The sequence below is a fragment of the Tachypleus tridentatus genome, chromosome 8, assembly GCF_004210375.1.
Source record: "Tachypleus tridentatus isolate NWPU-2018 chromosome 8, ASM421037v1, whole genome shotgun sequence".
Taxonomy (NCBI): domain Eukaryota; kingdom Metazoa; phylum Arthropoda; class Merostomata; order Xiphosura; family Limulidae; genus Tachypleus; species Tachypleus tridentatus.
Window position 1 is genome coordinate 31,760,815 of NC_134832.1, and position 26,206 is coordinate 31,787,020.

Sequence of the window (26,206 nt, forward strand, 5' to 3'; positions counted from 1 at the left end):
GTTTAGTACAGTTGAGAACAGGCATATTAATAAAGCAAATACATGAGGCCACCCAATAAGTAATGTCTGAAACTTTATAACAGAAAGCACATCATCATTTCTATTTTTGTAGAAGGCTTTAATGACTAAAATGTGTAGTCGAGCATGTATAAAAATGTTCAGATAAATAAAAGAAACTAACCCAACTCCACTTTTTCAGATCATTAATCAAATAAACCCTTATGAAAGTGGATGTGTCTGAAGAGCACATTAGGCATATAATGCTTTATGAGTTTAAAAAGGGCAATAGTGCAGTAGAAACTACAAGAAGCATTCAAGGTGTTTATGGTGCAAAAATGAACTATGTTCAAGTCATCCTGTCGAGTTTAATGATGACTTGCTGCTGACTCAACTTGATGAAGATTATGCTGTAACAATTGAAGAACTAGCACAGAAGCTTAATTCAACCCATTCAACAGTTCACTGTCATCTGGAACAGCTTGGAAAGGTGTCAAAACTTGGAAAATGGGTCCCCCATGATTTGACAGAAGCCAACCTTAGAGTAAGAGTGGACATTTTTATTTCTCTGCATTCTCGTGAACTTAACTCACCTTTTTTTGGACAGTTTAGTGACTGAAGACAAAAAACGGATATATTATAAAAATGTTAAGTGCCACAGACAATGGCTCAGTGCAGGTAAACTGGCTAAAGCACAGCCCAAAATGGACCTCCACCCTAGAAAAGCCTTGTTAAGCATTTAGTGGGATATTGTTGGTGTGATCACTGAGTTGCTGCAACTGAACGTAATGATTACATCAGACTTCTACTGTCAACAATTAGAGCACTTGAATGTTGCAATGAAAGAAAAGAAGCCTTTTCTTTCCTAAAGGTATTATGTTACACCAAAATAATGCATGGCCCCATACAGCAAATATCACATAAGCAAAAATTGAAGAGCTAGACTGGGAAAAACTTCCACATCCTCCTTATTTTCCAGACCTTGCCCCATCTGATTATAATCTATTCTGAAGTGTGCAAAAGTATCTTGATGGAAAAGAGCTTGGAACACATGAAGATGTCAAAACTACCCCCTCTACATTCTTTTCCTCCAAACCCCAAGAATTTTATAGAAGTGGCATTCAGAAGCTTGTGAATCATTGGCAAGAAATAATTAATAATAATGGAATGTACATTGTTGATTAAATAACATTAAAAGCATTTGAAATCTTTTATATTTTTCTGAACCTAAAATAGGACATTACTTAAGGGATGACCTGATATTATGGGGAAACATCTACTACCAATTTTGTACAACACCTCGTCTCAACAGTGTGCATTATTGGCCACGGGTATATTGTTTAGTTGTACAGTGCAGATTTGAAATATAGGAAGCATATATGGACAAGAAATATTTACCACTGATCCAAATATCCAAGTCCTATATGGGGCATGCCCTTGAAGGGGAAAAATATATAAGATACCTTAACCAGTTACAGTTTCTCTGAAGTTTGAAAGGTGACAACAAAAAGCAGCATGAAGGTAAGGAAGAAATAGCTACCCAATGAAGACAGTGGGAGATGAACACACAAGGAATAGACTACATGTCTAACTGAACAGTCTCCTCCAGTGGAAAATGGTGTGAGACTCCAAACAAAATGGATGGTACCTGATCTTAAGCAAAGACACATGGAACAGAATTTGGGAATTAAAAGACAGGGAGGAATAGATCAATAGAAGTAGTTGACAATCCCAAAATATAAGAGTAAAAGACACGTACAGATGAACGTTAGCAAGTAATGAAAAGATAAAAATGAAAACCACTAAAGGAAGTCATGCAACTACTGGATCAATGAACAGACATGCTGGACAAAAAGGTCGCTGATTCTGGAGGGAGCATAAATGAAACCAGAAATTCCAGTTGTGACTGAGAAAAGCCACTGCCATGGTCTGAGGATAATAAACTGGAAACCAAAAAAGATATAACCTGGTGTTGGAGTGAAGTGGCACAAACATCTAGATGAGAAATACTCCACTAATTGCATAACCACCTGAACACCTGAGGGCCAAAAATCCACTCCATGAGATAAAACTGGTTGGAATTATAAAAGTGATTTGCCATAAGATGAAAAACACCCAGAACATAACACACAAGAAGACTTATGTGCACTGTGTAGTCCAAATAAAGAAGGTCTAATGTTTGACCACAAAAGGAACATGAACTGCCACCATATTGATTGAAATAGGTCAAAATGGTGGAACTGCAAGAAATGAAACATGATGTGTTGGTACTGTACCAATATAATAAAATGAAACAAAGCACACTGTACCACTATAATATCCAAGATATTGAAATTGTAAAATATTACAATCTGAGACTATTGCCCAAAATCTTCTTGCTAACAGACAACATTAACATTCCCCAACTTTGGAGAGAATCATCTGTGATTCAATGCAAATCCAAGGAAGTGGTAATCTCTTCACTGTGCTGTCCATGTTTAACCACCAATGCAGGCAGTTAATAAGAGAATGAGAAATGGTAATTGGGGATTTTAATTATTATTAATTAGTCATCTTAATTAATTGTTCAATTTAACTTATTTAAACAACAAATAAATATTTATAATTATTTATTGTTATGGGGTCTTAAATTTCTCCCTCAAACAAATGATGAAATACTGTTTCTATTTTTATTTATATTACTAATTATACACATACGTAAATAAACACCACACACTTACACACGAGACAATATATATGAATTAGAATGATCAAAACTCTTTACCTGAATAACATGTATTAAACATTGAAAGACCCAGTGCTTGCTAAACACTGTTTCTCCAATCTTATCTGGAACTAAATCATCACTGCTCTCCAGAAGTTCTTTAGGTGGTGATGGATTGCGATCACATTCTGATGAATAGCAAACAAAACTAAACATCAGAACAATGTATTCCTTAATAGGCTGAAAACTTCAGATGATTTCAATGGGGAAGCAGTAAACAGAGCTTAAACCAATATCTTTAGTTCATATAAAACAGTATACATATCACAACCATAAATTCTGTGAACCTTACTAAAAAAAACAATAACAAACTTTAATGTTTAATAAATAGAAAAAAGTATTTTCCAATCTGATTTGAAGAGATCTTCATTATCACTTTATTAATTTATACACCTTTTACACTGGAAATTACTTGTACAGATATATAAATTGTTTAAATATCATAAAAACTCTAAACTATTAGATAAACTGCTGCAGCTTAAAACTGTTCTTGCTCTTGGTGTAAGAAAACCTACACACATTTAAAAAACTTAAAATGATGGTTTTTAAATGCAGTTCACTTGATACATTATCTTGAAATAGATGACACAGAACATTATATTAAACATTTATTTTCAGGCTTAACTCAAGTTAGGTCTTCAGTTTCTCACATTTCGATTGTTTTTTATGGCTTATCTGTACAAGATCTTACTATCAACTGGTGTAATGTCAAGCATCTTGAATGATGACAGGCAAGTAATACTAGACAACAAACAAACTATGTAATTATTTTACCCCAAACTTTTATTGTCAGTTTCATTCTTCCAGTCAGATATATTTCACAATAATTTTATATTGTCATGTAGCTTGCCAAAGAAATTATTTTAATAATTCTGCTTGTTTTGATAACAACAAATGGTGATCTGCAAGGTTTAAACAAGACATGCAGTTTTAATTTTGCCTCAATAAAATACATTGGATCTTAACACTAATAGCACACACGTGTTAACCACCCAAATATACACAGATACATTTGTACATGTATGCATAAGAAATACAACTAGAAATGGAATAACCTTCATGTAATTTAAAAAATACAAAAGATACAACCAGACAATAAACATGGTTTTCAATAAATCAAACCAAACAACAAATAGTCAAGTTAAGGAAATAGTTCCATATAAATACTGCAGTCTTGGGAATTGTCCAACTTAGGTTCCAAGCCATAAATAAAGAAACCAATATATACAATTAATTTTGTTCTAAGATAAAATTTGGGGATTATGGCATTTACAAAACTGCAAGTACAGCTTATGTCATTATTTCTAAAATGCTTGCTTAAAAATTGAAAGGTTTTGGAAAAACAATTCTAAGTTGACTGTACTGAAAGCAGTTGTTAAAAGATATAAAATTATTACAGCTGTAAAGTACATAAAACCAAACCCATAAAAACAAAGTTATATTACAATACCTAATAAGTAACAAAAATATACATCCTTTAAAAGTCCATATGTTGCAAATGTTTCCAAAAGTACCGTGAATAAAAGATTCATAGAACATACATCATTAAATTAAGTACTTCCGTCCAGGCCTAATGAATTAAGTCCAATATTAAAGGTTTAGGGTTATCTTTCCTGTAACACATCTATTTTTGTTTTTGTCAATTGTCATAATTTTTAACAGTTTCTATTGTTAGAGAGGTTCTTTTTCATTATTCAAAAAAAGTAAGAGAACAAAGTCTAGTGTATACACTTAAAACAATGAAAACATTATCTGACCAAAGTCTTAGAAGTTAACAAACATTTACTAAATGGTTTAAGTTTACAATAATAACAACAGTGATCTTATTAATTAACAAAATCAAATAATACTTCACTGCTTCCAATTCAATGTAGGTTATAAGTGAACTCAATAAGAAATAATCATTCATATTACCTACTCCAGCCAAACTTGCATTTATACTAAAGGGATGACAAAACAAGACATCTTACACTCACATGTAATTCTAAAGAGACTCACTATTCCCCATAAATTATACTGTATGTTCATCCAGCTTTGGGTTTCAACAAGTATTTTGTATTGAATTTTGAAAGATTGTTTTGACCATTGAAGCATATCTAGCAATTTGTTTATTGTTATTTTGTTTTCTGGGGGGAGGGGACAAGCCTCTCTGAAAGTGGATTGATGAATAATGGTCAAAAGCATGAACTTGCCAAGACACCAATCAGAATGATTCTCTTATCCAACATTAACCATGTATTTAAAATCTTAACAACAAACCTATAAACATCATCTTAAGTTAAATGGAAAAAGCACATTCTCTGTATAAGCTTGTTACTGTGAGACTTCACTCTTTAGTGTCTTATCTGACATATTAGTTTTAAGCTCCTTTCACAGTCAGCTGTGCAAATGGCTATCATTATAAAGTTGTAAAGTTCAGTAAAAGCCATACATATAGGCTTGAGATTTTCTGCAAACCCTTTGAGTGCTCCAAATGTCACACCTGAACCATCATTCGATGTCTTGGCTTTAATGCATGGTCTCGATTGCTGTCACTTATGTCAACAAGCTGCAGAAAGTTAATAAAACAATCAAACTTTGCTACAAAACATACAGAATGCACCTGACAAGCCCATTGTTTTATATTCTACAGGCATTTCATTTAAGTGTGTATCTTTTTTTCTTTGGAAAGCAATCCAATGTGCATGAATGTTAAAACCATTTAAATAACTGTAGCAAGTCTGAAGCACTGAGAAAATGTCAGCCACAGAAGTAACAGATTTCACACTTCCTAAAATTACCAAATTAAGACAATAAGCAAAACACTGAATGAAGATGGCTTGAGGTATGATTTGTCTCATTGTCTGTTGAACTCCAGAGAACTTGTCACTCATGAAAACAGTGCCATCATATCACTAACCAATCAGGTTTCAGAAAATAGCTGAGAAAGTCACAATTGGTATATTCTAAACTTTTGATTGATTATTCACATGCCATGTATGCAAGTAAATGTATACAAGGGATCATTTTCAAAAACAAAAAGAGGTAAGCAGGGCCACTATGTTTGATTCAGTATATAAGCAATATCTCAGCAAATAGGAAACATAGAAGGATCTTATTTTATATTCTAGCTTATTAATTTTAGTAATTTGAGTTCCTAATTAATACAAAACTAGACTTTGTATTTTGACATCAAAAACATTTTAGCCAGTGCTACATTTATCATAACACATGACATACAAAGATTGATGTTTTAAGTATTTTTTTAATATTTACTTTCAAAATAAGAAATTGAGTAATGTATAATACAAAAATTTGAATTGTAACCTACAGTTTGATACCATACTTACTGGCATAAGTTCATAAAATAGTAATTCAATACAATTTTGAATGCAAGTCAAAAAACACAATGACATGGCCTTTCACCTGTAACCTGTAGCAATAAGAAATTAATTTTCAAAAATGCCAACTGCACGGGTAGTATACTCATGAGCAGGTAATACAGAATTTTTGTTGTTGTCATTTTTAAGCCTGAAATTGCAAATTTTCCATTACTAATATTTATTTATGTTGTTCTTGTTAAACACATGGAATGATTCATCAATCAACCAATAAGTACGTCTAATTGTGACCTGTTATTCTCTCGTCAAAAGACAAAGTATAAACACAAATACTTTTGACTGTATTTATCAGCATTTGAATAGGTTACAATTGCAACTTAATTAATTGCTCACATATTCCAATACTAGTAGGTTTCACTTTCAGCATGTCCCATAGCATCACAGTAATCTTTAACCTGCAATTTGGATTCACCACATGACATAACTACAGGGTATTCTCAAGATGGCTGGTATGGGTATTAAAACTTTAATTAGAATAAAGTACAGAAGTATGTTTCAACTATCTTTGGTCATCTTAAGGTTAACAAAGAGAGTTTGCACAAAGAACTACAGGGTATTAGGTTAAATTTTATATCAATGAAATGCAAGATGTTCTTGCAAATTTAACTGTAATGTCTTTAACAATGGTTCCTTCGGATATGTTATATATGTATACCTAATCTGATATGAAATAATTAAATTACTATAATAAACATTACAGTTTCTTCCAGAAGAAGTTTAGTTCTCTCTGAATGATGATAGAAATAGAGGGAAATAAAGTTACATCTTTCAAATGAAGCTATACAAATGTATGTTCACAAGCTGGCACTGTTTTATTTAAATCACATTTAAAGATAAATCACATTCCATAATGCCATCAATGTCCCCATCTTTTGTTTTGCTAGAAAACAGCTGAAGCAGCTCTAAGTGAGCAAGCTCACAGGTTGCATTCCACATTGTCCTAGCTCTCATCTTCCTCTTCTCCAGATACCAGCTCAGTTTACTTAAAAGCAACCAAATTGGTTGATACTTTGACAACAGTCCATGCTTCTATGACCCAACAGTGAACTTTAGTACAGATGGCCTTCTTCATTTTCTAGAGGCTGTATGTCTGTCTGTCATCCATTTGTCCCAACATTTGAGGAGTTACAGTTTGAACACACTGTTTATGGTGAGGTCAAGTAGTTGTAGTTTCTTTCTGAGTTCTGTAGGAATCACAACTATTTCAACATCAATATTGTTTTCTATTTCTTTTTGAGTGAGTCACACTTATGGACTGACATAAGTCAAGGACAAGAAGGACTAGGAGTAATTTCTTTAGGGTGAAAAAGGCCCTAGATGCCACCACCAACAGTTTTTAGCCCACCCTTCCATTTAATCCAGCCCTTTTTTTTTTTGCCCTCACAAAAATGCCAGTAGAGAAATTCTCTTTGGGCAGTGCTTTTCTTTTTGAAGATGACCACAACAAGGCAGGACAGTACAGCAGTGAAATTTATTTTTTCATGTTCCTTAGTTATGATGCTGATGGTTTATGAGTTTTGTTTCAACAGCCTTTGACATTGTTGCATCGTAACTGCTGGGCACTTCGTTCATGTTACAGGGCAAATACTGCATATGGATATCCAAATCTGTCTCCTGCTTTTCAACAAACTCCAAGAAGCTTTCCAATTTAACTTCCCAATCCATAAGCAGCTTTTGGCCAATAGTAGTTCTAGATCCAACAAATAGTCTGTTTCATATGATACCCAGCTGCTTGGTCATTTGCTGTGCTCAAAAGCATATTAGAATTGTGGATATTGAATGGCCAACATCTATCACATTTTCTTCCAATGTTTGCCACTCAGCACATCCTTTCCTAATGGCTCACTTAGTTTTTGGTATTTCTTTTAATTTTGGCTCTTGTTTCTGCCACTCTCACACATACTTTATTGTCCACTTCAGACACACAACTGGCCTCTCTGCTGCTATGTTCTTCCCATAACAAGAAACTTTCAGTTTACATTCAACCATGTAATTTTTATGTTTTCTTTTATTGTTGATAGCAAACATTGTATGACTGATTTTTATATCAATTTATAATATTTACAATAATCTTCATAAATTAATATAAAATTCAAAAGTCAGCACAATGAATTTAATTAAATAGACAGCAACTGCTGGTGGTAGAAACACAAGTGTAGAGAACGAAGTTTCAAAGGTTTCCACTTTTCGTCTTCAGGTATGGTATTGTCTGTCTGTACATTATTCTGATGAACTGTGGAGGATGCATTCTGATTGGGTAATTTATTCTTGTTTCTGATTGGTGTAAATACTTCCTGTAGATTCAACCAATGGTTACTCACCTCTAAACTGAAATCTCTCTTTAGCAAAGGTTTTACTGTGTTACCACAGTGTAAAGGAATTCTTTAATTTTTTTTTTTGTCTTCCAAAATTTGTCTGTCACTGGTTTACAAGTTATACATAAGTGCAAGTAATAAATGCCTAAAAGTTTCTTAGAGCCACTTTTTATCTAGGCATGATGTACACCAGGGGGTGGGTTGTTTACATGAAAATATTGTATCTGGTGGACATCTAGTATACAAAACAAAATTTAAAAATCAAGTAAAATGATAGTACATATGTCCCGAATTTTTCTTGTTATACACATTATATTCGCTCTACATAGGTAAAAATTCTGGTGGACAAATGCCCCCCTGCTTGATGTTAAATCTTTCACTAGCCATAAAATACAAACACCAAAATTAAAAATGCAACCTGAATAACTGTCAAACACTTTAACAGATAGAAAATGGAAGCAAAAATACCACTTAGTTCTTAGGTCCTAAAAATCTTAATTTTTATTAATTATCCACCAAGTTGTTTATAGAGTGCAGTAAAGCTCCTGAAGAATCAGAAACACATTGTTTTTTAAAAGCGTTATGTAAACTTTGCATGAAATATGTTTTTGTATCACTTTTACCTCTATATGAAATTTAAAGAACATAATAAAACAAAAACCTTGCAAACACACCATGCTACAGATAGGGATACATATCTATATTTTATGTCCAGAATGTACAATTTTCAGTTTTGTGTAACTGCACCAATAATGAACAGTAGAGTATATGTGAGATTTTAAGACAAATTCTCACTTTTAGTTGAGTTGTTATCGAATTCAAGTGGAATTTCTGCAAGGTTATACATAATAATGCAATGAAATTAATAATTTCTAATGTACAAATACACAAAAATGGTTTAAAAACCTATTTAACATGCCAATTTCAAATTTATATTTTTGTAGTCAAGGAAAACTTAATTACTAACCTTCAGTCATTTTTTTTTCCCTCAACACATAAAAAGAGCTGCATGAAGTCTAAATGTACCTGCAAATGAAACATTCACATGTTAATGTACCATTTAATTAAACACATTATGGCTAAAAAAAACTAAAGAAACTTATTTAATGCAAAACAAGTACTACAGAGAGCTTCAAATGTATCTCAGAATGGCTGGTATAGGTATTAACACTTTTATTGATAATTAGAGGACAACGTTTTGACCTTCCTAGGTCATCTTAAGTTTAACAAATGTTGATCTTTGCTTATCAGTAAAAGTGTGAATACCTATACCAGAAGTTCTGAGATACATTTTTATTTCAAGTGGGTTTCTTGTCATCAAGAAAGAGCTTCAAGTGATAGAAAAAGAAAACCTTCTGTAAGATTTCACTAAGAAAGAAAAAATCAATAAAACAATTAAAAAATCAGGAATGCAACCAAATAATTAAGAGTTGTTTCACTGCCCCTAATCTCCAGCACCTAAAATTAAATTGTTTAATGACAACTAACCCCAGAAGACACATGGATTACAAGGGAACATCTCATGATATTTTTCACAATGTTTCAAATGGAGAACACCTTAATGAACATCTCATCTTTCTCCCATTAATATTTAGAATATTCCTTATTGAAAAATCATTGAAGATGAGATATTCCTTCACGGCAAAACAAATTACCTTATAATTTCCCCAAAAATGATTTCATTACTGGTGTATAAAAACATAAGATAAACCAATTCACTGTTACTAAACAGTGTTTTTAATAACAATTTTGTAGCATGATAAATGTTAAAATGGAGTACATGTACAAATGTTAAAGGTGCTGAACATGTATGACTTTATAGTTTAATTATTTTGCTACTTGAAATTACTACCATGAAAAATTTTCAGTTTGTTTCAATTAGACATAATACCTTTCAGAAGCCTATTAAGATATTAAGTGTTAATACTTTGATCAATAGGTTATAATACCAACTTTCAGTGTAGAAGCTTTTATAACAGCCAAATATCTATACCTTTGAAATTAATTGTCAATAGTTAAAAACAATTTCCAGATAAGAAATCAAACTAATTATTTCTAATAAAACCTATTAAGATCATTTACATTTTTTATGTATGTTAAAGGGCAACTGAATGTTAGAATACAAAATCTAAAGATTGAAGGACTTTGATTGAAAATTGTGAAATGGTTACTCTTGTTGTTTTTCCACATATGATGTTAGTGGAAAAATATAAGTGAATCCTATATACATGAAAGAGAAAAATCAGGGATAAGTGCCATAAGTATTAAAAGTTTAAACTGATAGAAAAGTTGGAAAAATTCCATAAATATAAAACCTAAGCTACATATTTAAAAAAAAATGGGAGATTAGGAAAATCAAAAAGAGTTTACTTGAAACAAATGACTTATAATGTTGAAAAACTAATCTTCTGAATTAGGTAAAATGTACCAATGCAGTAAGATGAGATTAGGCTGTTAAAGGATACTGATGGCAAACGTTTTGTTGAAGACTAAAATATATCAATTTGTGTTTTAAAATTTCTCTTTTGCTTAAAAAAAATATAATTTGTTTTTTTTTATTTTGCGCAAAGCTACTCGAGGGCTATCTGCGCTAAAAAAAGCCAAAAAAAAACTAATGTTCCTAACTCTGAGCATTCTGTAGTAAATATGGGTCATGACATGTATGGTGCAAATATTAATCCTTTAATGGCAGGTACCAAGATAAAAAATTAAAAATAAAACAGCAAGGCCAGACAGAAGAGGATTAAATGAGGTCAAATACGCAAGCATCTGTTTTATACTTTTGGTAGCTAAACATACAGTGGGCATGTGTCTAACAATTGGAGAATTGATTATGTCAGTCCATTTAAAGGAATAACAATACTTAAGAATTGCCTAGGAAATAATAAGTCACTTATTAAGTTAGTTTTTTATTAATAAGTTAGTTTTGCTTACTCAGAAATTTAAACAGATCCAGGACAATGTCTCACCAGAGCAAAACCTTACAGAAATACATTAGATACTTTTATTACTTTATTTCTTGAATTATACATCACAAAAATAATAATTATATAACATTACAGGATATGTCACACATAGTAACACAGATTATAAGACATTACAATACATAATAGCACAATAGCTTATTTTATGAAAAATTATGACTTGAATGCTGTAAGGAAATCAAATTGACCACCAAAATTTCTCTATTCTTTATAAACATTCAAGAAGTTTTTTTTAAAGAATGTTTCAATTGTGGGCAATTGTTCTACGTTTTTATTCACATAAATTGAATTGTCATATTTTCTGTTCTGTGTTCAGACAAAATTGTTTTTTCCATACAAGTATATTTTGTACTTTCCAATCATTTTTGGTCTCTTCTATTCAACTGATAAATGTGTTTGACATGTATTATTGAGATAGAACCATTTATTTCTAATGAGATGCCAATCTTGTGTAACAAAGTGCCAAATATTTTTGCAAGAATGTGTAATTTCTAATCTTGAAAAATACAAGCTATATATAATTACCAAATTACCTACCTGATGAGATTCTCACTTGGAAACAAACTCTTTTGAAGTAAATTTCCTGACATAATTAAATTCTCTCTTGGAGAAAAACAATCCTAAAATTGCAAACAAACTTTCAAAATGTCTTTAAAAATTAATAAAAATTAAATTAAAATGTGGACTATATGAAAAATGTTTGAGTGAGGCATTGTCCATATCCCAAGTAAAACACTTGTCTCATGAAAGAAGTTTTTCATGAAATACAGTATCATCAAAAACAAAACAAAAAACAGAATAAATTCACCAAAGAGAAATCTCACTTTACCAATCTGGTATTCTTTTCTTCTTTCTTTTTTTTCAAGAATTCTTACTTGTTATTTGGATGACAGAATGGGTATGGACTTGGTGATTTTAATAAGATATCACACAAAAGATTAGCTAAGAAAGTCACAAAGGAGGTGTTTTGAGAAAGACTGGCAAATTGAACTGCTGATTGGTTGGATAAGAATAAACAAAAATTTGTTAATAATAGAGTCTGATCAAACTAAGCCCTTGTTAATAACTTATCACCTCTAAGATAAATACTTGGATCTTTACTCTTTGTTTACATTAATGATACCTTTCTTCAATTCACTGGTTAAATCTCACTTACAGTATTACATACAATCTTAGTCTTCTTACCTAAAAAAATGTTACTGACTGAGTGGAAAAGGTCCAGAGGAGTATTACTACTGCATGGAGAGGTTGCCTTATAGTGACACGGTTATATCTATTATTCTTTCCTTGAAAAAACAAAAGGTAAGACATGATCTCATTGATCAAAGTTTACAAGATTATCCAAGGAATAAATAAGATAAAGGCTTGTACTTTCTTTGTGCTACATTTAAAAGATAGTAAGAAAGAGAAAAAATTCTGAAAAGACAGTCTCACTTCGAACTAGAACAGTTTAAATTTTATAACAGGGTGATTGTCTTCCAAAAAGATCAAATAGTCCCTTGTTGCCCATATTTTATCTCATTCAAAATGAAGTACTGTACATACACATACATATAAAATCATCCAATTTGTTCTCCACTTATTTTCAATTTTTTTAATATAAACTTTATTACTACAAAAAATATGCACTTGTAAAAAGTTATATGCAAAAATATTTTTTAAAAGATATTAAGACCTTCTGATCAAAATTAAGCTAATTATAAAGATCAGAAACAAAGTAATTTAAAAGTAGCCTTGTAAATTAATTACCAAAATCTTGTATAACACAATTATTAGTAATACAAACAATATTTACCATCATAAATCAATGTACCAAAAAATTAAAACATGTAACCATGCATGGCATGAGTATATTTAACCATCACTTTCATACTCTCAACTAGCAATGAAATTTTGTGATTTACTTGAGTTTATAAATTAAAAAGCCTGAAATGGATTTATGAAAATTATAAATTTTAAGAACCCTTCTGAAAGCTGATGTTATTTGTTAACAAGACCTATTTGTAATTAATTACAGCAACAAAAATCTAAACCCTTGATTAATTTTACTTGCTATTGTTAGTAACAGTCTTACAAGGTTGAGAAAGTTAAGCCTTTCAGAAATTATTTCAAGATATACTAGTAGTGCATCCCCCTCTCCCCATCCTCATAACCTGATAGCTACATGAAACATTACAGGTTTGTACTTTACATAACATTTGAAACATTATTATATCAGCACATCCTTTAACGTGTACAGCTTACAAGTCATAAGCTAAATGAATCGCACCGACAATAATATACCTCTATCTTCTACTAGAATTTCTAGTTATTTCTTAGTTTGAATTCAATATAATGGTAACTGGTATATTAATTAAAAGTTGCTATGCCATAAAACAAACACAAATTAGAAAAAACAGTATTTAAAAATTGTTTAACAACTGCAGACGAAAGCATGACATACTATAATGTATATATCAACGTATGTACTGTTTGCATTACTACTAGTAATTGTATTACTAAATAAAATAAAGATTTACATAGTCATAAGCTTCAACTTAAACTTAACAACATTGTTACTGCCTCAAAAATACACTAAAAGTAAAATTGAATTACAACAGTAATTAGTTTATATTATAATAGTTATATGTCTTTTCAAATTTCTGTTAAACAGTGACAAACTCACCGATTGGGTTGTCAAGTTTCAAAAAAAGAAACTGTAAGGAGTTCGAAGTAAGTAAAATGCGAAAAACGAATCTGGACAATAAAAAATGTAGAGGAAAAACATAAATGTTTTTAAAAGAATATCCAAACTAAAAGAAACTGACATATGATATATTACAGTATTTTTGGGTGCTACTCACACAAATACATAAATCTTAAATTTCTTTACTTGTTATCCTGGGGAGTAATTCTGTAAATAGCACACATGGTATTTCGAAAAATACTAGTTTTATCTAATTTTACTTAACAAAGTGTACAGTTTTAGCTTACCAAAACTGACAAAAAATTTTCACAAATACACGTATTCAGTGCACATACTATAAAAGTCATACAATTAAACTGACAATATCATGTCTTTGCGTACTTCTGTATAAACTATATATGTTAATTTTTTTGTATTCGGTAAATTGTTTTTTGCGATAGAAGTTCAGAAGAAAATCTAATTAAACCGAACTATTTTCATTTGGCTGTTTAGAGTAGCAAAACAGATTCCACACAAGGTAAAACACATTGAAATTTATCTTTATTCAATAAAAAAAACCTTCGAGAATGAATACAGAGATCAGTGTCTAAAGTGGAGATTGAAAGCTTTCAGAAATCAGCAAATCTTTACTTAGTATTTAACAGTAGAAAGTTTCAAAACGTTTTATTTACTCTAGGTGTGTGCAATTTTTGCATAACACAACTTCAAGAAAATCATTAAAATGATTTCATTCTACATACCTTAGTTTCATGTCATCCAAAATATAACAGAACTAACTCTCATTTCTCCCATAATCACTTGGTTATTCTATATAAAGACATCGTTTCTAGCAAGAAATGTGGTTTAAAAATACAAACTAATTTATACACACATGAGCTGGCTTATATTAGAAAACACCAATCCTCTTTTTAACTACTAGAATATAACAGTTTTTACAATGCCTCTCCTTTGGAATCTTATTCCATTTACAAATTTAGTATTACTTTAAGATACAACTGGGACAAAGTAAGTATATGGACTTACAACGATAAAATCGATTCCCCTCGTTTGATACAGTAACCAGCCCAACGTGGCTTTGCTTTGAAAGAACTAAACCTTTGTCATCCCTTGTAGATGATATCTAATCTGTCCATGGGAGTATGATAACTTAATATATTATGTGTTTTTATCTTTAAATAAGATGACATTCTCCTGGGATCTGAAATTATATGATGTATTTCATTTTTTTATTGTAGAAAAAATTTTGAGTATACTGACTACCATTAAATAAGCAGTCCATCGTGCAGTTGAGAGCAGACATCATGATTTATCAAGAAGCTAGGATGCTTATTGGCTAGTTGAAGACAAAGAGAATCAGAATGGCCAAGAATTCGAACAAATGTGCATAATGAAAGTGTAGCATCAAGTGAAGTTCATTTGGTCAAAAGTTCAACTTGGCATTATAGATTGAAAAGGATCTTAACTTTTCAATTATGACAATTACCTGCTCTAAAATCCCTTAGAGATTGTCATAACTTAGTAAATTGATCAATCAACATTTATGCGGGTTTTATGCCCTACACTGCCCATAAAAGATGCATTCTTAATCCCTAGACTTCAATGGGTATCTGATTAACCAATACTTTTAGCTATACTAATTTCTGTTGTCCCTGCCAGACAAAATAGCAGAAATGACAGTCATTTCTCCCACAATCATTTGGTTACTGCACATAAAAACTTTCTTTTTAGCAAGAAATAGGGTTTAAAAATACAAACTAATTTACACACACATGAGCTGACTTAGATTAGAAAACACCAATCCTCACTTTTACGACTATAATACAACAATTTTTACAATGTCTCTCCTTTGTAATCTTATTTCGTTTACAAGTTAAGTATTAGTTTTAGGTACAACTTCCAAAGCTCTCGCAATACAGTTGCTACTTTATACTTCCTCCTAATACACGTACAGCCTGCATTTTCATGTTATTGTTACTGCACGTTGTATTATAACAATGTTCATAAAATATTAATAAAATATGTTTATAAAATATTTCATTTTGCATTACTGAAAACATTTTATTATAACTAAGTGAAACATTGACACACAAGTTTATACATGTTATGATATCTAAGCTTTTGTCCGTGAAGCTTATATTCTACTTATAATGTTCTCCTTCTGAATTATTTCAATTCAATCCAGTCGAAATATCTTACTCTACTCTATATGATAATTACTAGATAAAACTGTATTTTCTCTCAGACATTGCATGCGCTTTTTAGTACCATAATCTCTCTCATAAAAATTCACTTCTTGCCAAATAATTTAATTCCAAACTGAATCATTATTTTACTATAATTAATTAAAATTATAGGTTTAAAGTATCTTAAATGTTAAATTCCCAGTTTAAATGCTCACATTGTCCAAGAACGAAACAAACAAAACATTCTACAAACGGACAAAGTCTCATTGTATGGCAAAATAATCCATCTGTGCTCCTGTGTTCTGTACTCAGATGATGCAGCATTAAAAGAAAAGTCATATTCTTGAAACATTGCTTGTTTGTTTTTTGAATTTCACACAAAGCTACTCGAGGGTTATCTGCGCTAGCTGTCCTTAATTTAGTAGTGTAAGGCTAGAGGGAAGGCAGCTAGCAATCACCACCCACCGCCAACTCTTGGGTTACTCTTTTACCAATGAATAGTGAGATTGCCCGTAAAATTATAATGCCCCCACGGCTGAAAGGGCGAGCATGTTTGGTGTGACGGTTAAGTATGAGTTAATTTGCCACTGTAAACGTATTCACAAACAAGAATAAACCAGCAGCTCACTGAATAAAAACAATGTTTTTATTTCTTGAAGTCAATCAGGCGAGCAGGTTTTGGCATTAGTCTAGTCTTACATTAATCAAACAAGAAATGATAAATTTATTAACTCACTTAAATGCCTTTCTGTTCAATGGGGAACTTTTAAAAATGAGATAGTTTGAATTTTTTCAGTTTAACAAAAAGGGGTTTGAAACATATAATACATCCCAGTACTATAGTTTGATGAAAACAAATAAATAAAAATATAAAAAGATGCAGAAAAAGAAAGATGATTTCAGAAAGATTATTTCGATATCTTGTTATTATTATTCTTGCATAGTTTCTTTGAAAATGAAAAAACAGTACATGTAAATATTTAGGAACTCAAAATTATTGATTTCAGTTAAATTTGTTTCAATAAATTACATAGATCCAACAAAGCTGTCATTTGACATGTACTTCATTCTTATTTGACAATTGTAATATTTTGTAAGTACCTAAAAGGTTGGACTGTCAAAACCATAAAGCTGTATTGTATTCTAACGTTGGGTGGATTCTTTCAGATTATTTGGTGAAAATAATTCAAAGTTCACTCCACGTGACAACAACAAATTATTTTATTTTTTCCTATAACGTTGTCACAAGTTGAAATACATAACTCTGTAAATAAATGTGAACCGAATTTTTAATACAGCATTTATATCACAGGGACGGCGGGTATAAGTATTAAAAATTTAATGAAAATGAAACACAAGAACAAAGTTTCGGTTTTCTTAGTTCATCCTGAAGATGAAACTTTGAAAGTCGTCCTCACGAAATACAACATTTCGATCAAATTAAGAGATGCACGCCTAACCTAATTTCGTTACTTAGCTCTGACTAGTAAGTAAAAAAATTGAGTAACTAACAATAAGTAAAATAGAAGTGATAAATCTCATTGAATACTAAATAACTTCTCATTAAATACTTTGCTTTGATGTTCCTGAACGAGTTGACTGCTCACTCTTATTTATAACCAATATGACTATTCAGACCGCAGTCGAATTTAATAATTCTCAGCCTCATACGCCCTATAACTAACATCTAAATTAAAACACTGAAATTATGGATTACAACGTTTACCCTTCTTAAATTGTGAAGTCCCCTGAGCAGTCCCAATATAAAAAATAAAACAGTTTATTAAACTGTCCATGCAGTAAGTTTTTGATGGTGTTTTTTTCTAAAACACGTGGTATTCAACTTGGAAGACCTTTTGGTTTGTTTGGTTTGATTTGAATTTCGCGCATAGCTACTCTAGAGCTATCTGCGCTAGCCGTCCTTAATTTTGCAGTGTAAGACAAGAGGAAAGGCAGCTAGTCATCACCACCCACCGCTAACTCTTGGGCTACTCTTCTACCAACGAATAATGGGATTGGTATGACATTATAACGCCCACACAGCTGAAAGGACGAGCATGTTTGGTGTGACGGGGATTCGAACCCTCGACTCTCAGTTTACTAGTCGAATGCCTTTTGTCCTTACCGTTACTGGTTGTACTGTTGTTGGAGGAGTTGCTCCTAGTTATGTGGTCGAGTGTAACCACAGGAGCTAACCTTATTGACCATAAAATGGTCTTGAAAGGAACTAGGAGCTTTTCCACAGACAAATTATTCTCTAGTTTTTCTTTCGCCAAAGTACTTTCAAAGGCAATCTAGATGAATGACCTTTGACTCTGACTGCCTGTCTTTCTGAATTCTTTAATACATATCATTAATCCTCTTCAATGAACTGTAAGGCTCTTTTGAACATATATGTAACTTTGGACTTTGTCTTTTCTTGGGACGAGAATTTTTCAGCCATACAATGTTACCTCAACAATATCCAGTTTCAGCAGTATTAACACGATAGTGAATTTCGTTTTGTTACGAGTTGATTTAAGTCTCTCATGGGTGAAGTGGCATTTAACATCTTTATTATTCACATACACAATAAATCTTCTGACCATCAATCGCTCAGAATATACCAGTGTCTGTTCCCTTTACACACAAATTACTAAATGAATAATTATTCCTAATAACTCTTGAAAAATGTATTTCACTTTTTGTGGTAAAGGATCATCCTTCCTGTTGATACGAAAAGTTCAACCTGTGGTGTAGTAATTTTCATGTAGTACATATGGATTTCTTGGTCATAATCTGTGAAACTGTTATAGAATATATTCTAACCACACAACCATGCCTTTGCATAAAGCCAACACCCAGTATACACTCTTCCTCAGTGTCATTTACCAATACATCATTAGTTATATAGAAGCTTTTACTTAAATTCAGATGTCTAAGTACGCACTGGTTTCTTTGTGTGTTTAAAATTAAGCACAAAGCTACAAAATGGGCTATCTCTGCTACGTCCATAACAAGGATCGAAACACGACTTCTAATGTTACAAGTCCGCAGTATATACCGTTGTGACACTAGGAAGCGGTAAGCATTGGAAACTAGAAATAGTAACTAAAATAAATATGACCACATATTCGAGATTAATAAATCATTTATTATATCCCACTTTTCGATTCACGTCTTTATCAAAGGTAAAATTTCTATAATAGAATAAATTCCAACATACAATGTGAATGAAACATAGCATGTCATGACATGTTATCTCCTGATGCAACAATCAGTAAAGTAAAAAAAAAATGAGAAAATAAATATACCGTAAAGTAAATATGTATTAGAGGTAGCGAAAAGTTTATTTGTTTTTGAATTTCGCGCAAAGCTACACGAGGGCTATCTGCACTAGCTGTCCCTAATTTAGCAGTGTAAACCTAAAATGAAGACAACTAGTCATCACCACCCACCGCCAACCCTTGAGCTACTCTTTTAACAACAAATAATGAGATTGACCCTCACATTATAACACCCCCACGGCTGAAAGGGCGAATATGTTTGGTGGGATGGGGATGTACCGAAAAGTAGTGATGTTTTTTGTTAGCTTAAATTCAAACATTTTTAATTACATGCTTTCGTCGCTTTTCAGGTGAATGCGGTAAAAGTAGGCAAAGGAACCATTCTTTTTCATCAGTTTTCTGTTTAAAAAATAGTTTACTCCTAACTAGAAGAAAATGACTGATCACATTCCCAAAGATAATCACATTCAACATTGCGCCCTCTACGAGTTTCATAAGGGTAACAAAGGCAACACAAATATTTGTGGGGTTTATAAAGACGCTTTTGGTGCTACAAATGCCAGAGGTGGTTTAAAAACTTAAATCAGATGAATTTGACCTTTCAGATTACTTGCCATTATTCAGGAAAACTAGTAGAAATGTAAAATGACCCCCAGATATTAAAGGTTAAGTCAGATCCCCATCAAACCATCCAATAGTTGTCAAAAAATAATAATTCTTCTTGATCTAGCATTCAAGAACATCTTAAACAGACAAGGAATAATTCAAGAACATTTTAAACAGATCCTGAAGATAACCAGACAGGAATTTGAGTTCCACACAAACTATCAGGTGGCAACAAAGCCTGACACATAACAATTTGCCAGACTGATAACCAGACATGAGAAAGAATCATTTATTCACGAGACTATTACAGGAGATATCGTGAAACCTCGTTGAAACATATAGAGTGACTTTTATAGACACTGGTTGGTTTAAATGAAGAATTTTAATAGTGCATTATAAAACATTGCTTACTTGTGAATTTTAATATTTTAATTGTTTGTCGCATTTGTTTGCCTTAACCGAAAAAGAAACAGAAAGGTGATTGCCACATAACTTGCCCTGGCAAACATTAGAAATTAATCAAAATCTATTTCTTCACAACCATCTTTCATTAAAATTGTAAGATGACCATTACTAATTTATAAGTAGGACATCTCAACCAACAATGGATGAAATTAGCGATCTAAAATCAATCAATCTGGCACTTGTATTTTCAACATACTTCTTTTCTTAGTAACTTTCCATTTATTAGGAAAGCCAAATATAAAGATCTTTTGAAAATTGAGACCTCTGTTTGTTGTTCTAGGATACCAATCTGCAAAAAGTGCCTTTAAAATCCAGTATGTTGGACAATGGCTTTATCAGAAACAGATACTGAGTACAAATTAATAACGTAACTAATGGCTATACTCTGATCCATCCGTTCAATAGCTTTAAAAAATTCATTCCCCCAGTAAGTTGAATATGTAGCATTTAGAGTCTCATAAGCTTTGTAGAAATATCAATATCTTACAAACTGGGGTAAGCTTACAAGTCTCCACTCACAGTCAACTCTCGGGCTATTATTTTACCAACGAATAGTTGGATTGACCATCGCATTGTAATGCCCCCACGGCTGAAAGGGCGAGCATGTTTAGTGTGACAGGGATTTGAACCCTCAACCCTTATATTACGAGTCAAACGCCTTAACACACCTGGCCATGCCGGGACTCCTCTCTTAGGACGAATATTTTCCAAAAATTATCGCCAAAATAATATTGATAATTTTAGGGTAAAAATTCTACAATCAGTACTAAACTATAGTTAGAACTTAACCTCCTTGGCAGTTAATTCGAGACAGTATCAGGGTATTAAAGCTAAACAAAAATCAGTCACCCTGATGCTGTCTTGGGGTAAACTTCACTTTCTGATTCTCCAGTGCTTAGCTCAAAATTTTTTTTCCATGTGCTACTGCCATTTATTATTATTTGACATCACTAAACATTGCAGGTAGACCCAGTACAAACACTTAAAGCTCTGCTGTCTTTCTTGCTACATTGCATTGTGTATAATTTTCTGCCTTAAAGACTGTCACACCCAATACAAATTCTAATTACTGAAGCCAGATTACATGTATATAAATATCACGGTCTTTAATTTTTAATGTGCATGTCTTAATCCTAATAAATCACTAACAGCATATCGATATGCTATTTCTTATTATAACAAATACATTTCGATTCTAAGACAACGCCTCTGGGGTTGGATTATTTGGAGATTGTTTGTTTTGAATTTCGCGTAAAGCTACTTAAGGGCTATCTGCGCTAGCCGTCCCTAATTTAGCAGTGTAAGACTAGAGGGAAGGCAGCTAGTCATCACCACCCACCGCCAACTCTTGGGCTATTCTTTTACAAACGAATAGTGGGATTGACTGTCACATTATAACGCCCCCACTGCTGAAAGGGCAAAGCATGTGTGGTGCGACCGGGATTCGATCCCGCGACCCTCGGATTACGAGTCGAACGCCTTAACACACTTAGCCATGCCAGGCCTTATTATTTGGAGTTAAACATAAAGCTACACAATGGATTATCTGGGCTTTGCCCACCACAGGTATCGAAACCTGGTTTTCAAATTATTTTTGCTGCTTCTGTGACTTATGGTCATATGAAGGAATTACTGATTATTGCAGTTTATTTAAGTTCGTTTTATTTTCTACAAATAAGAAATAATGTGCGGGCACGAATACAGAATTTTCAGGAAAGGAGAAAGTGTTTGATAGAAGGAGTGTGTATGTGAGTTTTTCTCGGTCAATTCTGCCATTTTATCGTAAATTGTATCAATGTTTTAGGAAAAGTTATCCAAAAAGGGATTATAGGCCTCACCCCTTTGCAGTGCATGTAAGAAACATTAGTGGTTACTACCTGTTCTGTTGATATATACGACTGATAAGTAATAAGGGAACTAAACATTGTGAGAAAAAAATAACAACTGTGGTGCAAAAAAATTAACATGAACAATAATTCCAAGGAGTTAGTAAAGAGAACTAAAGTTAAGCCTAGTTTCATTACAAGCTTGTGTTGTTACATTGCTTTAATTCATGTCCTTAAATAGATTCCTTTAAAGGTTTATACTTCGGGAAGCAGTAAGACATACAACATTAACTCTCTGCTTGTGTAATCACGTTCTTCTACCTGCTTTAATGATATCAGTTCCTAAATTTTTTGGATTTTTTAAAAAACAATTATGCTGTCATGACACCAATCTGTGATTCAGAAAGTTCAGATTATCTTGCTTCATTTCTTTGTTCTGTATAATAAATGATGTCTCTTCTCTTTGAGAGGACATTGTAGTAACATATAGCATGTAGGTTAAGAGAATTGGCACTGAGATATCCTTCAGTAGCCAATGATGATATTGAATACATGCAGTAGCCATACAGCTGAAACCATATACGTGACAAAGGTATGAAAATTAAATTTTATGGTGAACAACTGCCAAGTTTTTGATATTTTTAAGAAAGATTATGTTTCCAGCTTGTGATCTTTGTCAGATCATACAGTTTACAAGCTGGCTGGCGATTCTTAAACCTATTATTTAATTTTTACATGTAACAGCCAACCAACAGCACGAGAGAACAGAAATCTAGAGGCACTGTAACTTTCTGGTAGATTTTCAAGTGAAGACTCTTTCAAAAACAGTATGTTTAATTTACAATAAAAGATTGCCATTTCTTAGAATAAAGATATTTTCATTCATTCATTGAATTTTGTTGTTGAATACTACCCTTATTCCTTGATCAAATCTGCTGTTATTTGTTGGTTTGCCAATCTGAAACTTGTCATGAACTTTTTATCTGAAAATATCACATGTTGATTCGTCTGTGGCAAAATGGCCATTGCCAATCTTGCAAGCTGAAGAGATGCATTGTTTGTTTGTTTAAACACAATGGTACACAATGAATTAGCTGCATTATGTCCGCCACAGGTGTCAAACCAATTTTTCTTAATATTAAAAGCTTTCAGACTCACTGAGGGAGCCTGAAGTGATGAATAAATGTTATAACTGTCCCTGGATAAATCAGATGAATGTTAAGCCTTTTTCAATTCTTCAGAAAAGTATCAAATTCAGAGCAGTTATTACATCAAATTATTTCCATAGAATTATTCTTCATAGGCGTAAAACTTAGTATATTAATCAAGGACTTGAATGAGTGACACTTCGTTTAGAATCGAAGAATTGATTGTCATGAAACTGTGACATCACACAACAGTGACATAAGTAGTGCAAACTCCCCGAGAAGAACAGCATTATAAAAATTTGTATACAATCCCATGCTCTCTCTCCCAAACTCTCTGTCTGATAAGTAGTTTGAGCCCAGTTTTAGTTATTCACTTATCTTCTTAGTTTAACAAGCAGAGTTAACTACTTCTTCAAGTCTTTTAACAAGTTCTTATGAAAGGTCAGGAGTTAAAATAAAGGTGTCATCTCTCATCTTGTACGTCTGTCAACTTTGACAGTTTAAGTATGGAATAAATAGTTTTCACTAGATCTTTACATTTTATGAGGTTTCTTTATTTACTATAAACTCAGTCAAAGTCAAGAGAAAATTTAACTCTGTAATACATTTCCTACTTGAACTTCTTGTATCTTGAAGGTACTATACTCCATTACTTGAAGGCTAAAACAGTGAGTTTTGGAATACCAAACCCATAAGCAATTTTTAGTGTTTAAGGCTTTTTTTTTTTTTTTTTTGTTGTTGGATGGTGGGTTGATTTAGTATTTTATGACACAACGTAACTAGGCTATCTGTGCCAAACATCCGGTAAAAAGTTAAAATTAAAGTAAATTTAGTAAAATTCATAAAAGGAAATTAAGGTAAAATAAAACAAAGTTAAAAAAAAATATATAAATAGCATAAAACCAATGTTTACATCTAGTCTACAACGTTAAGAGAAAAACTACAGTAATACAAGTTGTAGAGGGCTTCTGTAGTGTAACTGTAATTATCATAACTCGCCTGGAAGACTAAGAGGTAAGTACTAAAACCACCGTCAGTCACCTGAAGTTAGCCTTTCCAGTCCTGATTCCGAGTTATTTGACGTCATGGTCATTTTCAAAAAGCAATAAAAGTTTTAAAAAGACGTGTAGCAAAATTTTAATAACAACTCGCCAGGATGACTAACGGGTAGTTCAAACAGCAGCGCTAATCACCTGAAGTTGGCCTTTCAAGTCCTGGTTTCAAGTTATTTAACATTACGGCCATCTTCTAATTTCAAATCGAACTAGATGTACTTTGATTCTTAAAAGGAAATCTCATTAAAAAAGACTAATGTATAAATTAAAAAAAACTTAAATAGCATTAAAAAGATTAATGGCCTTTAAAAAACTAAAAACATTACCAAGGTTGACAGTGTCACCATCATCAATAACACTGTCTAATGTTATGGATAAACCTTGGGACAGAACATGTTTAAAATGGTGCCGTCGTTGAGAGCCGTAACGACGGTAAGAAAGTAAAATGTGGCTTATTGTGACCCGAGTGTTATACAGACTACATACTGGTACATCAGTTCTAAGATAAAAGAAAACGATGATTTAAAAACTGTGACCAATGCGTAGTTTAGTTAGAACAACTTCTTCTTTCCGATCCTTAAGGGAACAAGACGGCCAAGTTCAACATACGGTTTTATTTAGTAAAGCTTATTTTCGCGTTCCTAACTCCAAGTCGACTGCTAGCTGGCACGCAGCTGAGCCTTGAATACAGGACCATAGGTCCATGTATGGAACAGGCACAGCAGTGAAAGTGCCAGAGCAGATAGATTTAGCTGCGGTGTCGGCGAGCTCTTTCCTGCGAATACCAACGTGGCCCGGTATCCAGAAAAACTGGATAGAAGTAGATGTTAAAAAGAAATGGGCCAGTCGGGTTTGAATATCGGCGAAAACAGGGTGTGAACTATTGTGAAGCGATTCCAGGGCCAGTATAGAACTAAGCGAGTCAGTATAAATAGTGCAGTTTGAGTACTGCTAAGCTTCTATGTTATCCAGAGCAAGAGAAATGGCATACGGTTCAGCAATGAACAAAGAAGCTGTAGAGGGGACTTCTGCGCGCAACCACCAAACCACAACAAACCATGACAGAGCCCACACAGTCACCTGATTTCGAACCATCTGTATAAATAGGAATGGAAGGATGGTTCGAAAGATGTTCAGCAAATAGCAGACAGTATTTCCAATCGGGAGTGTTCCATTGCAGTAAGCTATGGTGGGATGGGCTGACCAGTGGATACAACAATGTTATCCAATGACAGACCCAATTCATCCAACTGCACCTGGATACGAAGGCCAAAAGAAGCAATGACAGATCGTCTGTTCTGAAAACGTATGACCTACTGAGGAAGGAAAATAAAGCCCTAGGTGGGATGCTTTGGTAAGGAACAAAGTTTTGAAGCATATAGTAAAGACAGTTGCAAATGGCAGAGGTGCAAAGAAGGTTCATAAGACTCTATGTATAAGCTCTGAACTGGGAAAGTGCAGAAAGTCCCAGTGCAGAGCCAAAGTCCTTGATGATGAATGGGGTCCAGCATCTTTAAGGCTGTGGTCCTGG

At 32.7% G+C, this 26,206-nt stretch overlaps 1 protein-coding gene across 4 annotated transcripts in view; it reads right to left on the reverse strand.

Moving 5' to 3' along the window:
* The window catches only part of LOC143222105 (protein saal1), a 44,630-nt gene extending 30,300 nt beyond the window's left edge, over positions 1-14,330 (reverse strand). Inside the window, exons 1-5 of one of the 4 annotated variants that reach the window (XM_076448050.1) lie at positions 14,106-14,330; positions 12,626-12,726; positions 11,391-11,436; positions 9,424-9,482; positions 2,762-2,889 (exon numbers count right to left, since the gene is read on the reverse strand). In XM_076448050.1, the coding sequence (XP_076304165.1) occupies positions 2,762-2,889; positions 9,424-9,433 (138 nt within the window). In that variant the 5' untranslated portion in view covers positions 9,434-9,482; positions 11,391-11,436; positions 12,626-12,726; positions 14,106-14,330. The remainder of the gene's footprint in view (positions 1-2,761; positions 2,890-9,423; positions 9,483-11,390; positions 11,437-12,625; positions 12,727-14,105) is intronic. The other 3 variants (XM_076448053.1, XM_076448051.1, XM_076448052.1) reach the window with 3 other exon arrangements.
* Positions 14,331-26,206: the final 11,876 nt, after the last annotated feature.